General features: G+C 31.2%; 2 protein-coding genes across 7 annotated transcripts; one reads left to right on the top strand and one right to left on the bottom strand.

Moving 5' to 3' along the window:
• Nucleotides 1-2,137: 2,137 nt before the first annotated feature.
• Nucleotides 2,138-6,148, top strand: LOC8263886 (surfeit locus protein 1). The gene is made up of 6 exons (XM_002530743.4): nt 2,138-2,597; nt 2,694-2,809; nt 3,870-4,108; nt 5,007-5,169; nt 5,252-5,535; nt 5,709-6,148. Exons 1-6 carry the CDS (start codon nt 2,426-2,428, stop codon nt 5,776-5,778), a joined length of 1,044 nt encoding a protein of 347 aa, XP_002530789.1. The 5' UTR covers nt 2,138-2,425; the 3' UTR covers nt 5,779-6,148.
• Nucleotides 6,149-6,978: 830 nt separating this feature from the next.
• LOC8263887 lies at nt 6,979-19,985 on the bottom strand. Of its 6 annotated transcripts, XM_025159406.2 has the most exons (11): nt 19,115-19,965; nt 18,320-18,577; nt 15,024-15,266; nt 14,328-14,477; nt 11,548-12,884; nt 10,651-10,724; nt 10,442-10,523; nt 10,239-10,364; nt 9,984-10,087; nt 8,490-8,644; nt 6,979-7,482 (listed from the first exon to the last, which is right to left on the bottom strand). In XM_025159406.2, exons 1-11 carry the CDS (start codon nt 19,556-19,558, stop codon nt 7,246-7,248), a joined length of 3,210 nt encoding a protein of 1,069 aa, XP_025015174.2. In that variant the 5' UTR covers nt 19,559-19,965; the 3' UTR covers nt 6,979-7,245. The 6 variants fall into 6 exon arrangements, 4 of the variants coding, with proteins under 4 accessions (XP_025015174.2, XP_048227734.1, XP_048227736.1 ...); XM_048371777.1 differs by lacking the exon at nt 10,239-10,364 and having other exon boundaries at nt 19,115-19,970; XR_007215096.1 differs by lacking the exon at nt 6,979-7,482 and having other exon boundaries at nt 9,984-10,115; nt 19,115-19,980.
• Between the last annotated feature and the right edge of the window lie 1,614 nt (nt 19,986-21,599).

The following is a 21,599-nucleotide window of genomic DNA, read 5'->3' as shown; positions in this document are numbered from 1 at the left end:
AATAAATACATTTTATAATGGTTAGTTTTTTTATTTAGAAAGACAAATTTTTAAAAATTAAATTTATTAAATGGTTTATATGGGTTAACCCATTTAATTTAGTTAGTAAGTTTAGATTTGATGTTTTGACACGATTAGTTAAGCGAATTATGTTCATATTAGCCATTTTTATGTTATACACGTATCTCGGTATGAAACAATTGGACACAATATTATGTTCGTATTAGCCATTTTTATGTTATACAGTTATCTCGGTATGAAACAATTGAACACAATATGACATAAATTGCTAGCTCTATTTGGAATTGATTTTTATAGGAAAACAACATAGAAATAATGGCATTCCTCAATAGATTGATGGTGATGCAAGAAATAGATCCATATTTTATACCTTGTTGCCATCCTTTTAAGAAGGCAAGACAAATGGAAAAAAAAAAAAATGCTCAACTACCAATACTGATAAAAGCACCAAAAAAAGGGATAAGAGAGTCATCCTTGATACTATGTTAGGAATGAGGCTTCATAAATGAGGAAAAGTAACAATAAAATAACCAGTGGTTTTAGAGAATTATTGATTTGAAGATTTTTAAATTGCCTAAAGCTATCTTTATGCAGCACATCTTGAAACAAAATACAAAATGAAAAAGCGACTCAGGACTAAAAAATGTTTTTTCCAAAAATAAGAGAGTTTATTAGGATAAGATTAGCATGTGGGGTTGCTAGTACATCGGATAGAACTTCAAATTATTTGAGTGTAATATGTTAATCCTTTAAAATGTTGACAAGGTTAAATAAAAGAATTTGAGCCATGCTCGGAAATGGAGTCCGTACTCGAATAATTTTTCGGGATATTTTTATTAATTGAGTGACGTACTATATTTTATAAAAAAGCTTCACCACATCCACAAAATGAATCTGGAAATCAATTTTTTTGTTTGTGTATTTTGGTGTTTAATTTTATTATTTAATGGGTTATTTTCTATAAATGCGACAGTTTATATTTTACAAACATAGTATGGCAAAACCCACTAGGTCTATATTGATTTTAAATTTAGATCTATTTATTATATTATTAACATAATGGATTGTAATTTCATGCTAGGTTCAATTTTTAGCTTGGATCCAGATGTCCAATTTTTCTTAAGAATATACATTTATGTCCAATTCTTAAATACATAGATATTTTAAGAATTTGAATTATGAATATCAAAAGAACTAAAATAAATTTATGATATATGAAATTACTAAGCCAAGTAATTGAAAATAACTAAATCCATATACATATGAAAATTAAAAAATACTATAAAAATTAAAATAATCAGAATTTAATTCACAAAAATTATTACTTTTATATATATAAAAAAAATTTAAAAGTGGTTCTTGGAGCAGCTTGCAGAAGATTTAGAACTGAACAATAATCATCATTGGATCTTTACGAGCGATAGCAAAATATATCTTCTAATTTCTTTATGCAAAAATGAACAATTAATGTTAAAACCTTATTATGTGTTCTATTAATTATAAATTTTATTTATATTTTATATTATTCTTGCTATTGAAAAAATATTCCCTAACTCTCGGCAACGATGCTATTTACTCCAAAACTCACCCACATAAATACATACCTTATTATATTACTAAAATTAAGTTAAAAATTGTTAATGAAATTTAACATATTAATAATTATATAATTTGAAATGTTTATTTTATATTAATAACTAAAATTAGATTATATAATAATTTAATAATATTATTGTAAATATAAATAGTTCTAAGATTTTAAAATTTGTTTAAATTAAATTGTATTAGAAATAAAAAGTTAGAGCAAGAAAAAAATATTAAATTTATTATTTTGATTAAATACTAAAACTAGCTTGCACTAAAAATAAGATTTTATTCTAATATGATAATAAAATTAATTTTAGACGAGTTTAATACTTGATAATAAGTTGAAAGATCAAATTGTAATATTAAATTACCAATTCAGTCGTATGATTAACACAAAATAAAATAGTAGTTAGTGTTATTAATAGAAAAAACCGAAATAAAAGAATTACTTCAAAATTAAACTAGGTCAAAAATAAGACCTTACTTTATAGAAAAAGAAATTAGAATATTTACTAAATCGGGGAATTAAGACGGTGTCGTATAATAGCCGCCTGTGACGAACGAAGATGAAAGAGAGAAGGAAAATGCATTGAATTTTGTAGCCTCAGCTCCCTAATATCGGACCAAAAAGCCCATTCTCTCTCTCTCTCCTTTCGCTCTCCATCTGCCTCTCTCTCCCTGCTTTCTCAGCAAACAAACAAACCCTAACCCAAATCTCCCTCTCTAATTCTCTCTATTTATTTTTATTGTCTCCAATTAACCTTTCCATGCTTTGATCCATCAAACCGTACTCTCTCTAGTAAATGTCAGATTAAAAATGTCAGCTTTAACTTCCATTTCCAAAACCCTAACAAGGGTTGGTGCAGGTGGTGGTGGAAGTGTTGCCACCCTTCAAATGCAATTGGGTCCTTACTCAAATGCATTGTTTTGTACTTTATCGGCCGCGGCCATCTCTCAAACACCTTCAACTTTCACTCCTCAATCTCAAGGTCTAATCTTTTTTCTCTTATATCTGTGCTTTCTCGTGTTTCTGGGTTTTTGTTCAAAGTAATGACAAGTATAAGAATGTAGTGTCTTTTTTATAGGTGTTCATGTGCGAGAAAAAGAGAGAATATCAAAATGGTCAAAATGGTTGCTTTTTCTACCTGGAACTATCACTTTTGGCCTTGGAACTTGGCAGATCTTTAGAAGGCAGGAGAAGGTACTATATCACTTACTATTTCTCTCATTTTTTTTAATTAAGATTGTTGCTTAATTGGGTTCTTCAATCAGCAGGTATTGTATTTATGTGATCATTATTTTTTATTGATACTGTTGGGATTATATTGGATTATTTGATAGAATTTATTTTTCCTGCTCGAGTGTTCCATTCTCCATTTCTGTTCAAGTGGAAATAGCCTTCGAAAAGCATCTTATTGAGTTTTAATTAATTGCGATGTTCTGGAGAATGAATTGCTACATATATTAGGTGTTTTTCATGAAGCTTATTAATCATGTGTGATTTTGTTATGTCTAATTGACTAAAAGCTTTTAGTTGATGTGAGAGTGTACTACAACCAATGTGGTCTACTCAGAATGTTCTTAGATTAGTTGCTTCCCTAAAAACTGCAATCCATGTGCAATCTATTTTTAAGACTGAAATGTGTATTGAACATTGAGTTGGATTTTCTTTTTTGATACCCTGGTTTGTTATATAATTCAGAAGCTGGAGAAATATGAAAGCCATAGAAAATAGAAGTATGGTCGCACACTTTCATCTGTAAGCGGTTTTCAGAACAAGGATTCAGGTATATCATAATGGTTGCTTCCCAAGAAACTGGGATCAAATACCATATGATGGTGGATGTTGATGGCTAGGAGATGCTGCACACACAGACAAATATGCACATGTATCAAGTAGAATATTAGCATATCTGCTAGTCTTGTTCCTCCTTTTAGTTTAATTGAGGTATTTGTATCTCTCAATCACATAATACAATGTCATAGGTTGATACACCATGTTGTTTGAGGCTAACATCTAATTCTACAGGTGAACAGAAAGTTGTCATACTTGTTTCCGTCTAAAGCTCTAATATCTATCTTCCAATGTTATATGTCAGAGTAACTCACTCATAACCTATAAAAGTGGCAGATACTATATGTTCATTGAGTCAAATATATACCCCCAATTCCTGGGAGGTAGCTGCTTTAAGTTGAAGTACTGGTTGCCTTTTGGAAATTTAATTGATGTATTCACACTGTTAAAAATATGTCCTATGCAGATCAAAATGCTGGATTATAGACAGAAGAGATTGGCAGTGGAGCCTATGAAGTTTGATGACATATCCCCATCAAGTGAACAATTGGATACTTTGGAGTTCAGGAGGGTGGCATGCAAAGGTGTTTTGGATGAGAAAAGATCAATCTTTGTTGGTCCACGTTCTAGAAGTATATCTGGAGTGACTGAAAATGGCTATTATGTCATTACACCCCTAATGCCTATCCCCAACAACCCTGAGAGGTAAGCCTGCAAGTGTTTTCTGTGGTTATAATGTAGCTTAGATAGATAGTTTGATTATATTTTTAAGCAACTCATTATGGATAATACCTCTTTCCCCCTTCGAGGAACATTAGGTTAATAAATATAGTTGATTAGTTTAACTGTTAAGGCATATTCTTAGTTTGAAAATAATTTGTTGATTTATTGCTTAAGTAGAATGATACCTCATTCGTTATAGATGTTTTCCATCAAGAACCACTAATACTATCCATTACATTATGCATATGCATTGACTTATGGGCCTGTTGAGTTTCTGTGGCTAGCATGATCAGATTAAAAAAAATTAGATCTTCCAAAGGGAACATGAACTTCTTGTTCAAGACAATGAAAGAAAAGTGCAGCACATTACCAATTCATCAAGCCAGCATTTTGTCCATAGACTAAAAAAATCATCTTTCCCCAAAACCTATTGATTTAGCATATAATGGCTGCAATGGACATTAAGGATGATGGAACGTGGGAAGAAATCATGCATTGTTTTCTGATTTTCTATCCGACTAGTAATGATCATTTCCCTTTCTGTTTGGCGATGCTTTGATTGGGTGTCTTCATATTGTGGTTTATACTGTTCTTCCCACTTAGTGTTTTGAAGGCAAGCATCAAACATGTTCATATTTACTTTCTTGCCTACTGTTTCTATTGGACATTAGTCACGAGCAAACTTTGGTTCATATGATGGAACTAATAAGTATATGCAATGAAGCTAATTTGAAATTTGAACATTATACGTCATGAATTTGGTTTATTATGTAATACATACAAAAAGATGACCAAGGCAACAAATATTATGATCTCTATTTTGGACCTGCAAATTAGATGATAGTGTTGTATTTACAAATGCTGGGTAGTTTTCTTTCAGTGTGCGGTCACCAATTCTGGTCAATAGAGGATGGGTCCCTCGTATTTGGAAGGAAAGGTCCTTAGAAATTTCACAAGATGACGAACAGCCTTCCTTAGCTGCCCAAAAGGGTGAAAGAATCTCGTGGTGGAAGTTTTGGTCCAAGAAGCAAAAAGTGGTTGAGGTGTTCCTTCTATTGCATTAACCTTGTTTATTGTAGGTTCATTAACTTGGAAAGTGCAGCATTTAACTTCAGCAATTTACAGGATCAAATTCCATCTCTCACTTCTGTAGAAGTTGTTGGAGTGATTCGAGGGAGTGAAAAGCCTAGCATTTTTGTTCCAGAAAATGTTCCAATGTCTGGCCAATGGTTCTATATTGATGTTCCTGCTGTTGCTCATGCTTGTGGACTTCCTGAAAATACCATCTATGTGGAAGACATCAGTGAAAATATTAGTTCATCATGCCCCTATCCTCTTCCGAAGGATGTCAATACCTTGATACGCAGTTCAGTCATGCCACAGGACCATCTCAACTATACATTGACATGGTATGCTAATTCAGTCTCTTGATATATTTACACATTTTAAGTATTTTGCACATCTATTGGGGGCAATTCTTAGAGCAAATCTGATTTTATGTTCTAGGTACATTCTAAAAGGATGAGATGCTATAAGATTAGGTCTTGGTTGAGTCTTCTGATAGTGGTTGTATTTTGAGCAGGTATTCGCTATCTGCTGCTGTTACATTTATGGCTTTCAAGAGACTAAATCCACGGAGAAGCTGGAAATAGCAAAGTCTATGGGGTAAGAGATGTGTATTTTCTGATAACTTCCGATCCTAAATTTTGTGCAAGATTGAAGGAGTATGAGCTGCTCAATAAATTCATTTGATTGGTCTATTTTTGCGGCAATTTCTGATGTCATCGGTTTGTGGTAGTCCTAGATTGAAATTTCTGAACACACTTTTGGTGAAAGCTGCTTTCAGCTTGGCCTATCCTTTTCCTTTTATATTGATATAGTAAAGAACAATGTACATTTCAGTTTAACTGATGATATGAAAATAGACAGGATAGTGAAACTTGTGACAACTGTCTTATGTAGTTGAAAATTTAACTGTCACATGAAATACTCTTGATACAATAAAGTTCTTATTGTATTTTCTTTTGGCTGTTCTCTGGCAGGAAGGATGGTTATGCACAAATAAAGCTTAGTGTAAACATTTTTCATTGCATTATTTTCCTAAAGAAAAAAACACTTCATTGCGTTATTGCTTTGGTCCTACAACTTTTAAATTATGTAAATCAAAATTAATAATCAAGTCCCTAAATTCATGAATCTTGATTTTTCTGCCTCTTCAAAGTAGGCTTATCCTCCAGGCTAAGTAGAAATTAATAATCTATTGACTTGTAGAACTCCCAAGTAGAGAAAAGTGATAATATTATTATCTACTAATTGTATAGTGATGTATCATTATTTATTATTAAAATCTCATTAATTAATATTTAATTATAATTGATTTATTATAATAAATAAACTAAAGCAAATACAATAACTAATATATATCACAAAGCTGTGTTAGACTGATGTATTCCTTAGAACATTTAAGATTTCTAATAGAATAAATTCTTAAACAAATCCCTTACCAATACCTTAACTTTTGTCTTATTCTATTAAATCATCAAATTTTAGTTTCAATTTATTCTATTAAGTCTAGATTTTTATTTTTAATTTTATTAAAAATTTCTTATATATCAATATTTCATATATTTTTATTTTTACTTTAATTGAAAATTATTAAATCTCAATAAAAATATAAAAGACAAAATAAAATAAAAATTAAGAATTTAAAAATACATTTTGCCAAACTCTTACCATGACTAGGAAAACACAAAAAATTAAAAGATAAATTATGAAATCCAAACTCATAACCAAATCTCTACAATCAAAGGATGGCTTTGTTTGAATTTGCAATATCGTCGAACACTTTCCCAGAGAAGCAGAAACGAAATAAGCATGCATTTTTCTTTTTATATTCTGTACTGTACAATTTGTACACAAGACAAAAAAAAAATCAATTACAAAAGAATACAAATCAAAGAATCACAATAAAAAGAAAGCTACTGAATCGTCAGACTGAGGCTACAAGAAACCAAAATAACTTTTTTTTTTTTTTTTAAAAGAAAAGAAGAGAAGGGAGAAAAGATGAAAGCCTACACCAAAAAGAATGAAAAGAATATGAAACAAACTAAATTACAAAATCATGATGCACGCCTTATGAGCAATGGGGACATTGATGTCCCTGCATGAATTGCCTTCAACAATGCTACAAAATTTAATAGACTCTCTTCTGAGAACCACTTGAGCTTCCATGTCTGAGAGCCTGAAGCTGTGTTTCCCTTGTTACTTGCTGCAGCCTCCTTGTGATCCTTGGATGAGTTGCACAACATTGTAGTAGCATGTTCAAGAACGCACAGACTCTCGCTACTCTCGATGACCTGAACATGGAATTCCAACCTTAAATGAACATGATCTTCCCATATTTGAATGACCCGATGGGGCAAATATTCTTCACAAAGAGAAGAATGAAAAGAAGCTTCTAGTGACTCGCAAAAGAGAAGAACAAAAAGAAGCTTTTGGTGACTCGTAAATCAATACTATGCACTTTAATGTGTAAGTTAAGTAAACTCAGATTCAAAACCCCCCTTGGCTCCATTTGAGGCTGTGATGTTGGTTCCAGAAGTCAACCCAAACCAGCCTTTTGTGATGTTGGTCACAAGGAAAAAATTAGGGCATCTCAAATTCTCTCTCAACAATTTTTGTTTAATAAAGAAAAAGGAATGGTACAGAAAATAGTAAAAAAAAAAAAAAAAATTGTTTCAGATAAAGGACCTCACCAAGTTAGCTCGTCATGGGAGAACTGATGGGAGAATTGCTCCAATGTGAGAGAGAGAAGTGAGAAAATAAAAATAAATGAGGCAAGCAAAAGGAATCCCCATAACTAACTACTTACAAGGTGCATTTAGGCATAAGACCAACTAGGCTCTACCTATGAAGCATCAAGATTCTCGATCGAGGTATGGCTGATGGCCGGAAAACGTATGGGACACATGGGACACGCCTAAATCTACGTCCCCTATTTTCTTTCTTATTTATAAGCTGGAAATGCGCCTGGGACAGGCCTAGGACATACAGAGATAACCAGGAGGTCACGATAACCAGAAGCTATTGCTGTTTGTAGATGAATCGGTGGAGATGAGGAGCTTGAAGATGTTTTATGAATGAATCATAAGTGTTATTCAAATATATTAATTTCCATTCTCATAGTAATCATTACATATACGGTGTGTCCCTACCGCATTCATATCTTAAATTTTTAAAAATGCCGTTACCCATAACCAGACTATTACCCGTTTTTTTAGTGCTTCATATTGCAATAATGGCTGCCTATACCCATGAAACATATATAGCTAAACAACAAAGAAAGATCAAATGAAAAATTTACCAGCTCAGATACGTTACTGATGGAGCAACATGAATCAAGGGAAAAATACGAGGAAGATGCATCCAGTGAAAGAGAGCTGAACTGCTTAAGTTCTTCAACACACAGAAGCACATGCCCGCCACTAACAAAGAGTGATCTTGAAAGCCAGGCTTCGTCTGTTCAAATTCATGTGTGAAAAATAGGAGAACAAAGTATCTATAATCTATCTATCTATAATCAATATAATATATATAAAAGCACAAAGGGAGGAGAAAATTCTTGAACTGACTAAAATACCTTAAGAGTTAATCAATAATTACTAATCTTGTACTATCCTAATTCTATAGGGAATTAATTTAATTTCCTAATCCTAATAGAATTAATTAGTAATTAATCTAATTCAATTCTAATTCTATCAAAATTTATGCATCTAAAATTTGTAAAAGGATAACCTAAATTATCTAAAATTGCATCTGCAGTTACTATAATACTTCGTTAGTAGGATTAATATAAGTGAATTACTTCGTGTGGTCAATATCTTTTTTTATACATATAAATTTATGTGAAGTCTAATTAATCACTAAGTTTGTAAAGTATATAATAACACATGAGTTCATATTATATGAAAAAGAAAAGTACTTATAAAATAGTTAGAATTATTGCAAGTGAATTACTTAATGTGGTCAATATATTTTTATATATTTTCATGAGTTTCTACTATACAATAATGAGAAATATTCATAAAAAATAATTAAATATTTTTAATAAATATTATATTATACACTAATTTATCAAATATTTTAATATTGTGACTTTTATTATAATAAATAATGAAATGATTACTAATCATATAGTAAGCAAAAATATAACAGAAATATTTACATTTTGCTGTAGAAAGCCTACATCCTGAGCCAATTATAGTAAGCAAAGAATATAGACACTAGGTCAGGAAATTGATTTATTCTACAAATTACACAAATTGATTGAAAACTTGTGATTAAAAATACATTAATAAGATAACTGCAAACTGCACTTATAAAGTTGTCACAGTTACAACCATCAATAGCAACTTAGACAAAACAAGTTTGTTGAGGCCACTGTTGGATTATCATTGTCCCTCTATGCTGAACATGCATGCTTAATATGCCATCTATTTTAAGTTCTATTAGAGCTTTTCACTGAGAAAAATAATGATTTTGTGGATTTGACAGCTAGTTAGAACATGTCACTATTATTAAATTTGGCATCTTGAGATAAATCAGTAAGTGTATCAATCTGTTTAATGAATCATATATCCCAGAACAACTGAGCAGTTAGGAGACTTCTAAAGTCATTTAAGAAGTGTAAAAATTGAACTCTTAGTACTTGATTCCAAAGTATTAATCTTTTTCGAGTATTTGACTTTCAAACTGCAAAAAATTTGAATATGATCCAATAGCAAGTCCAAAAATAGCTAGCAGGGCATTTCCCAAATTTTAAGATAATCGAATCAACATAAAATATTAAGAAGTATACCTTTATCTTTGTGGCAAAAAAGCACCATAGCATATTGGAATATGCTCATCTTTGAACCTCCACATATTTGTTTCTCAAACAACTCAACCTGAACCTGCTCCAAACTGCCATATAAATTTCCAAAACCCCAATCTATCATATAACAGCCAAAACAAATATGTATAAATATAACATATAGGTCGAATTCAAAGAAAAATCTACTATAGTTGCAAGCGTACATATGATAAGATGAAAATTCAATTTTATATGGATCACCTTCTTAATATGCATTTATTATTTGTTACACATGGATCAAGAACTTGAAGTGTGTAAAGTAATTGTCTTGATTTCTCAATGCTCCTTGTGAGAAACAGATAGGTTGCTCCCCTCTCAATGTACACCCTAACCAATAATAGAAGACTACAGTTTCAGGAAACTGATCAGTGCAATAATTGTTAGCAGTATCACAAAACATTAACCTTATGGCCTGAAGTCCCACACCAACCAAAACTTCTTTGACATCTTCAACCCTGTGCCAACCCAGTAAACTCAAAATATTTCCTGCAATACTCATGAATGCCAAGTTACAAACTTATAAAACTGGCCAACCAGAGATAAGTACACTTCCACTCAAGCAACAATCAGAGAACAACCAATAAGTAATTCTCAAAATGACTTCATAACTGACCTGACCCATCAAATGCTACTCCAATGAGCAGTACATACAACTTATTTTCACTGCTCAGTAATAAGGCTACTTCTCTGCGTGCAACCAAAAAAGGTTCAGAAAAATAAAAATGCAGAAAGTATCTGATTCAACTACTAAATCATAAATCAAAACTAGAAACCATATCATTTTCTCTGAAGAACCTATGAGCAAAAGAGAAAAACAGCACCAGATTGCCCACATCGAATTTCATGCAGAGCTCTTGATGACCATTGTTGTATTGTAACAAGTGTACACAAGACCTAAAGTCTATAAGGTCCAATCCAAATTTATAGAAAGTGGATCTAACTTTAAGAATATTATCTAGTAACTTGGACTAGGTGATTGCAAATGAAGGTAAAAGAAGGCATCAAGCACGCCCTTGATGACGTTGATGCCCGGTCAATCACTCTAACACAGATGAAAACAGGTACCCCATGCATGCAACATTTCGATATTACCATAGTCTTGCCCAGTTGTCTGTGATTTGTTCAAACTAAAGATTTATGTGGTTGCAAAATCAACTCTTTTGAGAATTAATATGCAGAACTATTCTTGCACTTTAAATTTTTTTACATTTAATAACATAAGCTATGTTAGAGAAGTCCAAAAAAAAGAAAGATAGAAGAATCCCATTTACATGCTAAATGCAAACTGCCACAAAAATAAACCATGAGCTCCACCCCCCACCCTCTGCCAATTATGTGCACAAGAGAAAGCTTACTGGACATCTTGGTATATGTTTAAAAGGCAAGAAGAAGGGGGGAAAGAGAGCTAATGGGATAATGTACCATAAGAATCAAGTAGATAGACTTTAGGTGTTCATAAATAATTTCAGAATTACTGCAGCATTCATTCCTGAGATGTCAGAAAGTTTACCTTTCTCTGTATAGGGATTCTGGCTCAAGTACACATTCACAACACATATAGCGCATACAAGTCTCATTGATTCTGGAATCTGCAACATTTGCATTAAAATACTTCGCAATAAAATCATCCGAAAATCTACCAACATTTGCAATTGCTGGGGTTGCAATTGCATTTGTCTGCAATTGCTTCGTACAAACAGTATCATGAATATTGCACCTAGAAACATCATCAGCTCCATATGTAACTATATGACTTGGTTTTTCTGATGTCCCTGTCCTGTTAACCCCATTTTCTGATAGTAAAATAACTCTTTTTCTTGGTTTCCGTTTACCTTTTGTCTTCTCTAGCCAACCTGCCTCTTGGTCAACAGAATGAACAATTTCACCACCACAAGATATAGAAGAAAAGTCATCACAGTTTGAATTTGAAGTTTTGGTTTTAATAGAGGTTTGTTCAGCACTTGGATCAAACAAAAACCTCTCATTTTCCCTTACATGATGAAATCCGTATTCCTGGTCATAATTCTTATCATTTAAGAAATCAGAAGATGGCCGTCGTCCAACATTCAAAGTCAAGTACTCTGCATTCTGTGACTGATCATCATGTATTGAATTCCTGTAATAATTCGTTTTGTCTTCACTAGAGCTGGTATCACTATCAGATGAAGCCACTGAGTAAGACTCTGCAGATAGTTGCAAAATTTCTTCCACCAAATTGTGGCGGCGATGCAATATATCCTCTTGGTAATGAGGAGGAGACCCAGGGTGAAAAAGGGAGGAAGAGGAATGAGACTCTGTTGTATCATCTATTGCAGTCAAAGGTGATAAGCTGCCATTTTCAACAAACTTATGGTCTCCTTGGATGGTTAATCCTTCATACCAAGAAGATTTTCTGTACTTCAGGCTTGATCCATCCATGCCCGGTGGAGACATACCTATAAAGGAAGAGTCAGATTCAAAGACATCTTTACTTGTTTCATCTCCTGAAGCATGAGAATTCAAGGCATATCTTGAACTTTTTCCTTGATGCTTCTGGTTTGTCTTGTTATTCTTCAGATGATTTTCCTTCATATGGTGCAATACAGCCCTACTACATGTACTGCCATCCACAATATTATCAGAATCATGATCCATCCACTCCTTAAATTCCCTCAGCCAAAGAATAGAATCCTCTTTCTTCATGAGTTCAACTCTGTTGATCAAATCAGCTATTTCAGCTTCCTCATCAGATATGTTGTTCTCCTCTTTACTTTGAATATCATTATCACATGATGGCGACTCCTGATCAGAAGAAAAGTATGTGCTCTCTTCTTCACTTTCAATTGCAGCAAGACGAGATACTTTTCTCTGCATGGGATGTAACGACCATCTAGATCAATGATAATAACGAAATTGAGTTCCACAAAGACAAGCACAGTATTTCAAACTAAAAGGGGCTTTTCCCATTTAATGCACATAAAAAGATGCTACCACTTTAGAGTAGATTGCAAAACTTTTACCAATTTAGAGCTGATGTGGCTGTCAGAGGGTCTGTCTGCCACTTGAATTCAAATAATGGACATACAATTTTTTTATTTGTGAATATGGCTGATGTAACTTGTTAAAGACCATTTTTAAATGAAAAATATTTGCCAAGTTTTTGGTGATGGTTGTTAACCTTGGTATAAGACACATGGAACATGACTTGCCAATGCTACACATGGAACCTTCCAAATGTTATATAAGATGCAGAGGAATTGCAGAATCCAGAAGTGGTTTCTCCAACACCTGAGCAAATTATAGCAATAAAGGCACTATGCTAACAAAAAGAGTCACTCAATCTAGTTTATTTATTTTTATTTAGTCGATTTGAATTTTTTTTTAAAATGATATAATTACTTTATTACAATTATTAAGCATTAATCTAATTTTCTTTGTTCAGAAAACCAACACCATGCTCAAAACATTTGTAATCAATATTCAGTTTGTAATTTTTTTTTGTTAATAAAAGTTAATTTCAACATTAAACGGGATTTTAATCTTACATGAGTTGGGTTCATTTCTTGTCTGTATAAAACTATTTTAACATTAATCAAAATCAAGACATATTTAAGCAAATAAAATACATCTCAAATTAAAATAGTTATAAGAATTAGCTTTAGCTTTGCTTACATAGAAAAATTAATAGATGTAAATATTTCTAGTGTTAAATTTTTATGTTACGTTTAATGTTAATAGTTAAGTTACTAAACACTTATAAGTTCGTTAATACTTTCTTGTCATGGTTTGCATTGTGGGTGACAAAAGCATCATCCAGAGGTACATATTTGAATTGAAATGGCAGGACTAGGATTAGTTTGGTGCAAAAGCAAATGAAATTTAAAGCAAAAAAGTTTGAAGAGTTGCATGGTGTTCACCAATTATTGGCAGACAGCATGCTTTCTGCAGCATGCCTGCAGAAAACACAGGCAGTCGGCCAGTATATGACTGCCAGACAGCCTGGCTCTAGACACTTTCCACTATTAAAATTGTGGTCGGTGTATTCTATTACCAGACTAGGGTTGCAATTTCCCAAAAAGAGATTTTTCTTCCTCAACCACCCTAAACTGAACTTTTTTATTTGCATGAAATTGGAAAAACTTCAAGTAAAAAGACTTGGTAATACAGTTATAGCATTCAGGTATTCAATGAGAGCTGTACATTATGCATTGAGAAACTAAGTTTACCCTAGTCAGAACAGGGCAAGCTGTTCCTTTAAAGATCCGAACCAACAGCAACTACCTCGAATATGAACTCAGAGACATTACCTACCCTTTTCCTGATAATACTCCCCTCTGCTTCAGCATCATCTTTTGCAGGAGAATAAAATCCAAAGCTGGAAGGTCGCTTCTGTCTGCTGGCAATTATGATTTGCCTCTTCCAAAATTCTCTTCTGCTTATTTCTTTGTCATCTAACTTCAACTAATCAGCCAAGAAAACAAGGGAAGGGAAGAAAAATGCATCTCCTTGGTTAGATTTCAGAATCTCAAATCAAGTAGCATAATGCATCACTCAAATATCATTTTTTACCCCATGAAAAAGTCATGACTATGAGCCCTAAGAAAAATGAACTAGGGGGAAATACCAAAAAGAAAAAAAAAAAACGCGATGGTTAGACGCTTTTTCACTTGCTGGTTTGTGATTTTTTTCCTTGATTTACTAAGAATAAGAAAAAATTTAAAATAAATTTTACAACATTTTTATGAATATCTCGGTACTTAGTTTGATAGTAAATCACTTAGGAAATTATTCTATAAACTGAAATCAATGTTAAACTAATGTCACATCATAAAAGCAATAACAGTATTAGTTGAAAAGGTACCCAAAAAAAAAAAAAAAAAAATGAAACCACCTACCATAAAATAAGAAGAAAAAACACAAATCCTTAAGTGAAAAAGCACTTGACTACAAGGTACCTTTTTGTACTTTTACTTTCCCCAAGGAACTATTATAAAGGTCATCACTTACTGTATCTGCATGATTAAAATAGCTGAATACTTGTGCTCGATACCATCTGGAACAGCACAATGGATTTCCTTCTAACCACAAGTTCTGTAGAGATGGGAGGCTTGAAAGGAACTCCAGCTCTGAAAAATTGGAAATAATATTGTAGGAAACATCAAGCCCTTCAAGTGACTTCAAATTCTCAAGCCCACGTAATGTAGATAGAGCATTGTTCCGCAAAACAAGTTTAACAATATGGCAGGAGACCTGCATAGTCCAACAACATTGTTGTATGGGTCCAAAACTAACTCCTAAAAGGAAAATTGACTGTGGTATTTAAAATTTCAGATTCAAACTACAAACATGTTCACAATTAATTTATTCAAGCAACTGTCTAGCAACTGAATCTTAAGCATATCTTAATTTCTACTGGAGATGATTTTCATGCAGTTCTCAAAATTAAATATTAAAAGAAAGAGATGATTTCCTCTAATAAAATCTGAGAATTTGATGCAAAATGATATAGAAAATTAAAAGGCCAATGACTAAAACTTCTAAATGGATTCTCAAAATGACCTCTTGAATAACCCAAACTACTTCAATAATTCATGATATTAACTGATATGTCCAAATGAAAATTATTTTGGTGAAGGTGCATATGTCAAAAAGAGTGAAGACTCCAAGTTTTTGTTTGCCATTGTTATTTGGACTCTGGCATTATGATTAATATAGATATCTGCCAGGAAGTTGAACTCAGCTACAATTCTGTGTCTCAAACAAATCTAGTTAGGATCATATATACGTATCCTCCAAATCCAATATGCTCATTTTAGGCTACAAAAAAACATTATCCCAGGTTGGATTAAATTTGGCATGTCTAAGCTCGAATAAGCAGTCACTATAGATGACAACCCATATGAGATTTCCAGTGTAAAACCCAAATCCAAGTATCATATTTGACACAAGTACTCAATGTGAAGGGTTGAAATCACCATGCTTGCCAAACGACCTTCTCGAAGCAACCATTGCATGTGAGAAGACTTGTGATTAACAGTTAGATACATGCATGACAACCACATTTAGCTTAAAAGTTCAATCCCTAGGATTGCAGGATTCTAAATTAGGTTTATTTCAATCTTCTCATGCATTCCTTGACTTGGGACTCTAGAAAAGCAAGAGCCATCACAACTTCCCCATCCTAAGTAAGTCTCAAACACTTTAAACGAGTTACTGGTTATACTAAGATCATTCAAAGACAGACATTATTGCTCTTACAGAAATTTACAGTGCTTCTCATGCACACTCATTCCCTTGTAATGCCCTATGCCATTTAAGTTCATTGCTATGCTTCCCACTAGGCTATTCTCCATATCTCCAAACACCTATAGGGCCCCTATTTGTCACTAGTCATTATGCTTATATGTGACTGCTTGCAATGAGATTAAATACAACAAGAAGATAACACTAGTATCAGCCAAATTATTAGGCTCCAATTGGGCTTGTTAGCATCCAAGGGAATTCCCTATAACACTCCTTGTACATTAAGGGGAACTAAAGAACAAAGGTTAAAATGTGTCAAAATCATATTCAACCCAGAAGCTCAAGCCACTAGGTTGAGAAACTTCCATTCGCATTTAATTTTCTCTTTCCTTATGCAACTTGAAAGCATAAGCCCACACCTTTTGCACGCACCTTAACCCTAATAATCAATTTATAACGTTCATCATTTTAGGAATTAGGTTCAAGCTTACACTAGCCACTCCTAATCTTAACCAATAGGCTTCTAATATATGACAAAGGAAAGAAAAGTGTTAAGTCAAAAAAATCTTAGCTCTCATCCTTCTTTGAGGTGCTTGGAATTATCATAAAAAAAATTGTTACTAGGTATTTTTTTAATAGGCTATTAGGAAAAAATCTTCTTAAATATGCTAATCAGGGGATATTAGAAAAATGATTTCAAGGTAAACTTGACATGCTATAGTAATAAAACACAACGTTTTTGTAAATGGAACGGCTAAAAACTAATTATTTTATAACCTCAATGCCAAAATGATGCAGATAAGGAAAATATCAAGAAAAACAAAATTCAAAGAATTGAAAGATTCAAAATTTTGGTTTAATATTTACAATTTTAGTACCCAAAGGGTAATTCTGCAATATTTAGCTTTGCTGGAATAGTAGTTCAAATTTATTTTAGGAGAAACGTTAATTTTATTTAAAATACTAATTATACCCTTGTAAATAAAGAAATCTTAGTATCTCTAGATTTTATCAAATTGCACTAATAGGTCCCTCTATTTTTAATAATTAATTTGAACATCCCCCTCAAGGATACTAAGATAATTAATTCAATAAAAATTTAATTAGAAAAATATTAGTCACTTTTATATTTAAAAATTAATTAGCTATTTCAATATTTAAAAGCTAAGTTATAAATTACTAAAAGAATTTAAAAAATATATAATTTGCACTAATATACTATAACTAAATAACTACCTTACATAAATTGTATGAAAGAATTATAAGATAATACTTTTTCATACTTAATCAAGTTAATAAATATTAAGTTAAGTAATGAAAAATATTGCGAAATTCAATTTCGGTTAACTTTTTTTTTTGACTGACAGATGTAATAATTTAACGTAATAAAATAAGAGGATGTTAAAACTAATTATTGAAAACATAGAGATCTGCTAGTATAATTTAGCAAAACTCAAGGATGTTAAAATATTTGCCTTATTAAGGGCATTTTGGATATTTTATTTGCAATTAATGCCTATTTTTAATAGAAGGATGTAACGGTTTATCAGAGTTGAAAAACAAGGATGTTAGAATTAATTATTGAAAACAAAGGGACCAACTAGTGTAATAAGAGCAAACTCAGGGACGTTAAAACCAAAGAAATAATTGACAACTCATTTAACAAATGAACTGAATTTCAATTTGGCTAACTTTCATCAAATCAGCCCATGAAGATTAACAAAGTTCAAGCGGCTAAAGAGAAGCTGTAGATTCCTTAACAATTATAATCTTATGTGGTTTAAATTTGTCACAATTTCATGAAGCAGACTAAGCTGCTAAACTATCGATTCAAAAATGTTTAGGAGCTTGGAATGCTCATATTAAAGCATTCAGATCTTAAGCACCTAGTCAATGAAATACTAATAAATACATCTAAATATGAAAATTTTAAGTTTAACAAATAATGAACTTGGAATGTACATTTGAAACAAACAAGCATATTAATCATAGAGATATCAGAGCAGCCTTTTCTTTCAATAAAACCTACTAGTTGAAGCATAAAGTTCTCAAATTTCTACCTCACTGAAGGGTGCAATTGATCTCAACTGATTAAACCCAAGGTCCAGGTGCTTCAATTTGGTACACTTGCGTAGATTATCCACCTTTGCAAACTTATTTCTACTCAAATCAAGGGTTTCAACAGCAGGAAGGAGTTGCAAAGACTCATCCATCAAAACCAAACGATTACATGCGCATGATACAAATGACAATCGGTTCCATTGTGGAGAGTTCTTTATCTCTGCAATCCTACTTGCAAACACATGGCGCAAAGCATCCTAAGAAAGACACAAACAGAATGTATGAAAAGAGCATACAAGAGGTATGCACCGAACACTCATTTGCTAACAATTACACACATAGAACATAAAACAAAAGAATTTAATAAGAAATACTGTCTGGAAAAATGCAAGAATTCAGTTCAATTATAATTTCATTTAGTCAATTCCCATGTTCAATAAGGTCAAAGTTGCTAGATTCAATTCTTTCAACTTTAAAAAAATTTCATAGTTTTGCAAGAGTTAAATTGAATTCTTGTAAATGTTTCATGTCAATAGGGCGATTACGCTTGCAAGAACTAATGTATTTGCAAAATTAACCTAAATCATAGTTTGATTCATAATAATTCAATACCCTAATATTCTCGCAATCTCAAGAAAATTAGAAGTTAATAGTAAGTCTTTGCAGGAATTGACTTCACTTCTTCCAAATGATTTATTCAGAAAAGCTCCAAAGCAATTGATGCAATACTCAAGTTCGATTTGGAATAAATAAAAAAGAAGAAGCTACAAATCAAAGAAAGTAAAATCTCTTACAGTAGAATTATGACAAGTAATCTTTTCCAAAGTATGTCGCAGCTCAAGCAAACCCTTAGCAGCAGATGTAGACAAATCACAACCTCGAAGCTCCAAGATTCTCAATCTCCCAAACGGAACCAAATTCAAAGGAGTAGGATCACGAGCAGGAGGAGAAGGCAGAACGGAAACAACTTTAAGACACGTCAGCAGTTTAAGAATACGACGGAGTTGCTCGAGTGCGCGATGGTCACCGAGGTCAGAGACGTAAGCGCGAAGATAATCAACAGGCGCATTTGACAACAGATTTTCGAGCTCTTGAAATGCCTCGAGTCGTGATTGGACGTAGTGGAGACCAACTGGATTTAGTTTCAACACTAAATTACCTTCGATCAATGGACCTGCGTTCTGTTCCACGAATTGTACTAGCTTTTCCAGGTACAAATCTCCTGTTACAATCGCCATAAAAAAAATCTTTGATTAAGAGAAATCAAAAATTAGGGTTTTTTTTCCTTTCTCTGTTGATTTTAGAGATAGAAACGGCCATGTCTGTGTGCAGAGACAGGCAGACAGATAGAGAGAGAGTGTGTTTTTTTTTTCTTTTGTTTTTTTGGTTTTGGGAATGAATAATTGAATAAGGGGTGTAATGATTGGGTTAGAGTTTGGCATTTTTGGATTTAAGAATTTGTTTCTATTTTATTTAATTTTTTTTTATTGTAAAGAGATTTGAATACGTGGAGAGAGAGACACGTGGACTAGAACAAGCATTTGCGGGGACCACATTACACGTTTTGGTTTACTTCATCTTGTAGTCGTTCAGGCGTTGGCGTGGCGGGAGTATCTTCCGTTTAATTTTACTTTCTGCTCCCTCAAAAGTCTTTTAATTACTGTTATTAATATTAATCGATTTACTATTTTTAATATCATTATTAATAAAAAATGATGAATAATAGTAATATATGAAAAAATATATATGGAAATAAGATACTAAAATATTATAAAATAAAAAATAATAAAAATTATATTTAAATAAAAAAGCGTTTGTAGTTAACATATATAAATCCCACAGTCATTAAGAGATGTTAAAATACGGTAAATAACATTAGGCAAAATTGTTAGTGAATGATAATATTAATATCAATAAATAATTTAATATTTGTTATTAAAATATTTTATTACGTAATTAAAATATTAAGTAAAGTTTTTAGTTTAGTTCAATATTGTAGTAATTTAATAAACACTACAATCATTAATATTGTTATTAATACATATTTTAATATTAAAAATAAAATGTTTTTATTATGAAAGCTAAAAAAATTATACTATGAATATACAACTAATAATGTTCTATAAAAATTATTATTACAGTATTAATTAATAAAATTTAAAATTTAAAATAATAATTGTTGATAAGAATACTATAATTTAAAACAATAATGAATCAATTGTATTTAAATATATATAATGTTATTTCTTATTCTAACAGTAGATGTTATTCTATATTTAATAACTACTACTTAAATACTAATATAAACAACTAATAGGAAATTATGAATACACAATCTAACTAAAATATAAGGTGAGAATGATTAAAATAATTAATTAGTATGTATATAATTTAATTGAGATAAGAAAAGGATTAATAGATGATCCAACTAAATATAAGGAAAATAGTCTATAATTAGTTATTTATTATGTAGTTCAAATAAAATAAAGAAAAAGAAATCATCTAATTTAATTAATTAAGATAAAAAGTAAAAAAAATTATTTAATACAAATTTAATTAAAATAATAAAAAAATAAAATTAAGATAAATTGAGTCACGTGTAAAGCACGTATTTGAGAAATTTAATTAAAAACCAAATTATTATAAAATAATAATTAAAATAATTTATTAGGTATAATTACATAATAAGAATAAATAATATCTAAGTATTTTAAACATTGTTTAGAGCAATAAAAATATTATTTCTATGTTAAATATTTAGATTTTAAGAATTAGATTCATGAGTTTTAAAAATAATGATTAATGTGCAGAGCACATGCATGAAAATTAAAACATTAAATATATAAAATAAAAAAATTTAGCTCCTGGATATATTACTTATTCATTAAACTAATTTATAGGTTTTATGCATTATAAATAATTCACTTATATATAAATATACTGTAATTTAAAACTTTTTTTATTATATGAATATTAAAAATATTTGTGATGTTAAATTTAAAAATACATATTTTATTTCTTAAATAATAAGAAAATTAAGTAATTAATCTTCACGTGCAACGCATGTGAGTAAAAAAATTCGTTTAATATAAAAATACGAAAGGAAATATATATAAATTTAAATTAATTAAATTATTTACTAATTTATTTTATTAATAATAAAAATATCAATAAATTATTAAATGTGAATCTAATTCTAAGAGTCCAACTTTATTAGAAATTCAATAATAGTTGTAAAATAAAATTTTTAAATCATATATGTATCACCTTCATTTTTTG

Source organism: Ricinus communis, chromosome 3, assembly GCF_019578655.1.
Source record: "Ricinus communis isolate WT05 ecotype wild-type chromosome 3, ASM1957865v1, whole genome shotgun sequence".
NCBI classification, from domain to species: domain Eukaryota; kingdom Viridiplantae; phylum Streptophyta; class Magnoliopsida; order Malpighiales; family Euphorbiaceae; genus Ricinus; species Ricinus communis.
This window is presented reverse-complemented; position numbering and strand designations above follow the sequence as displayed.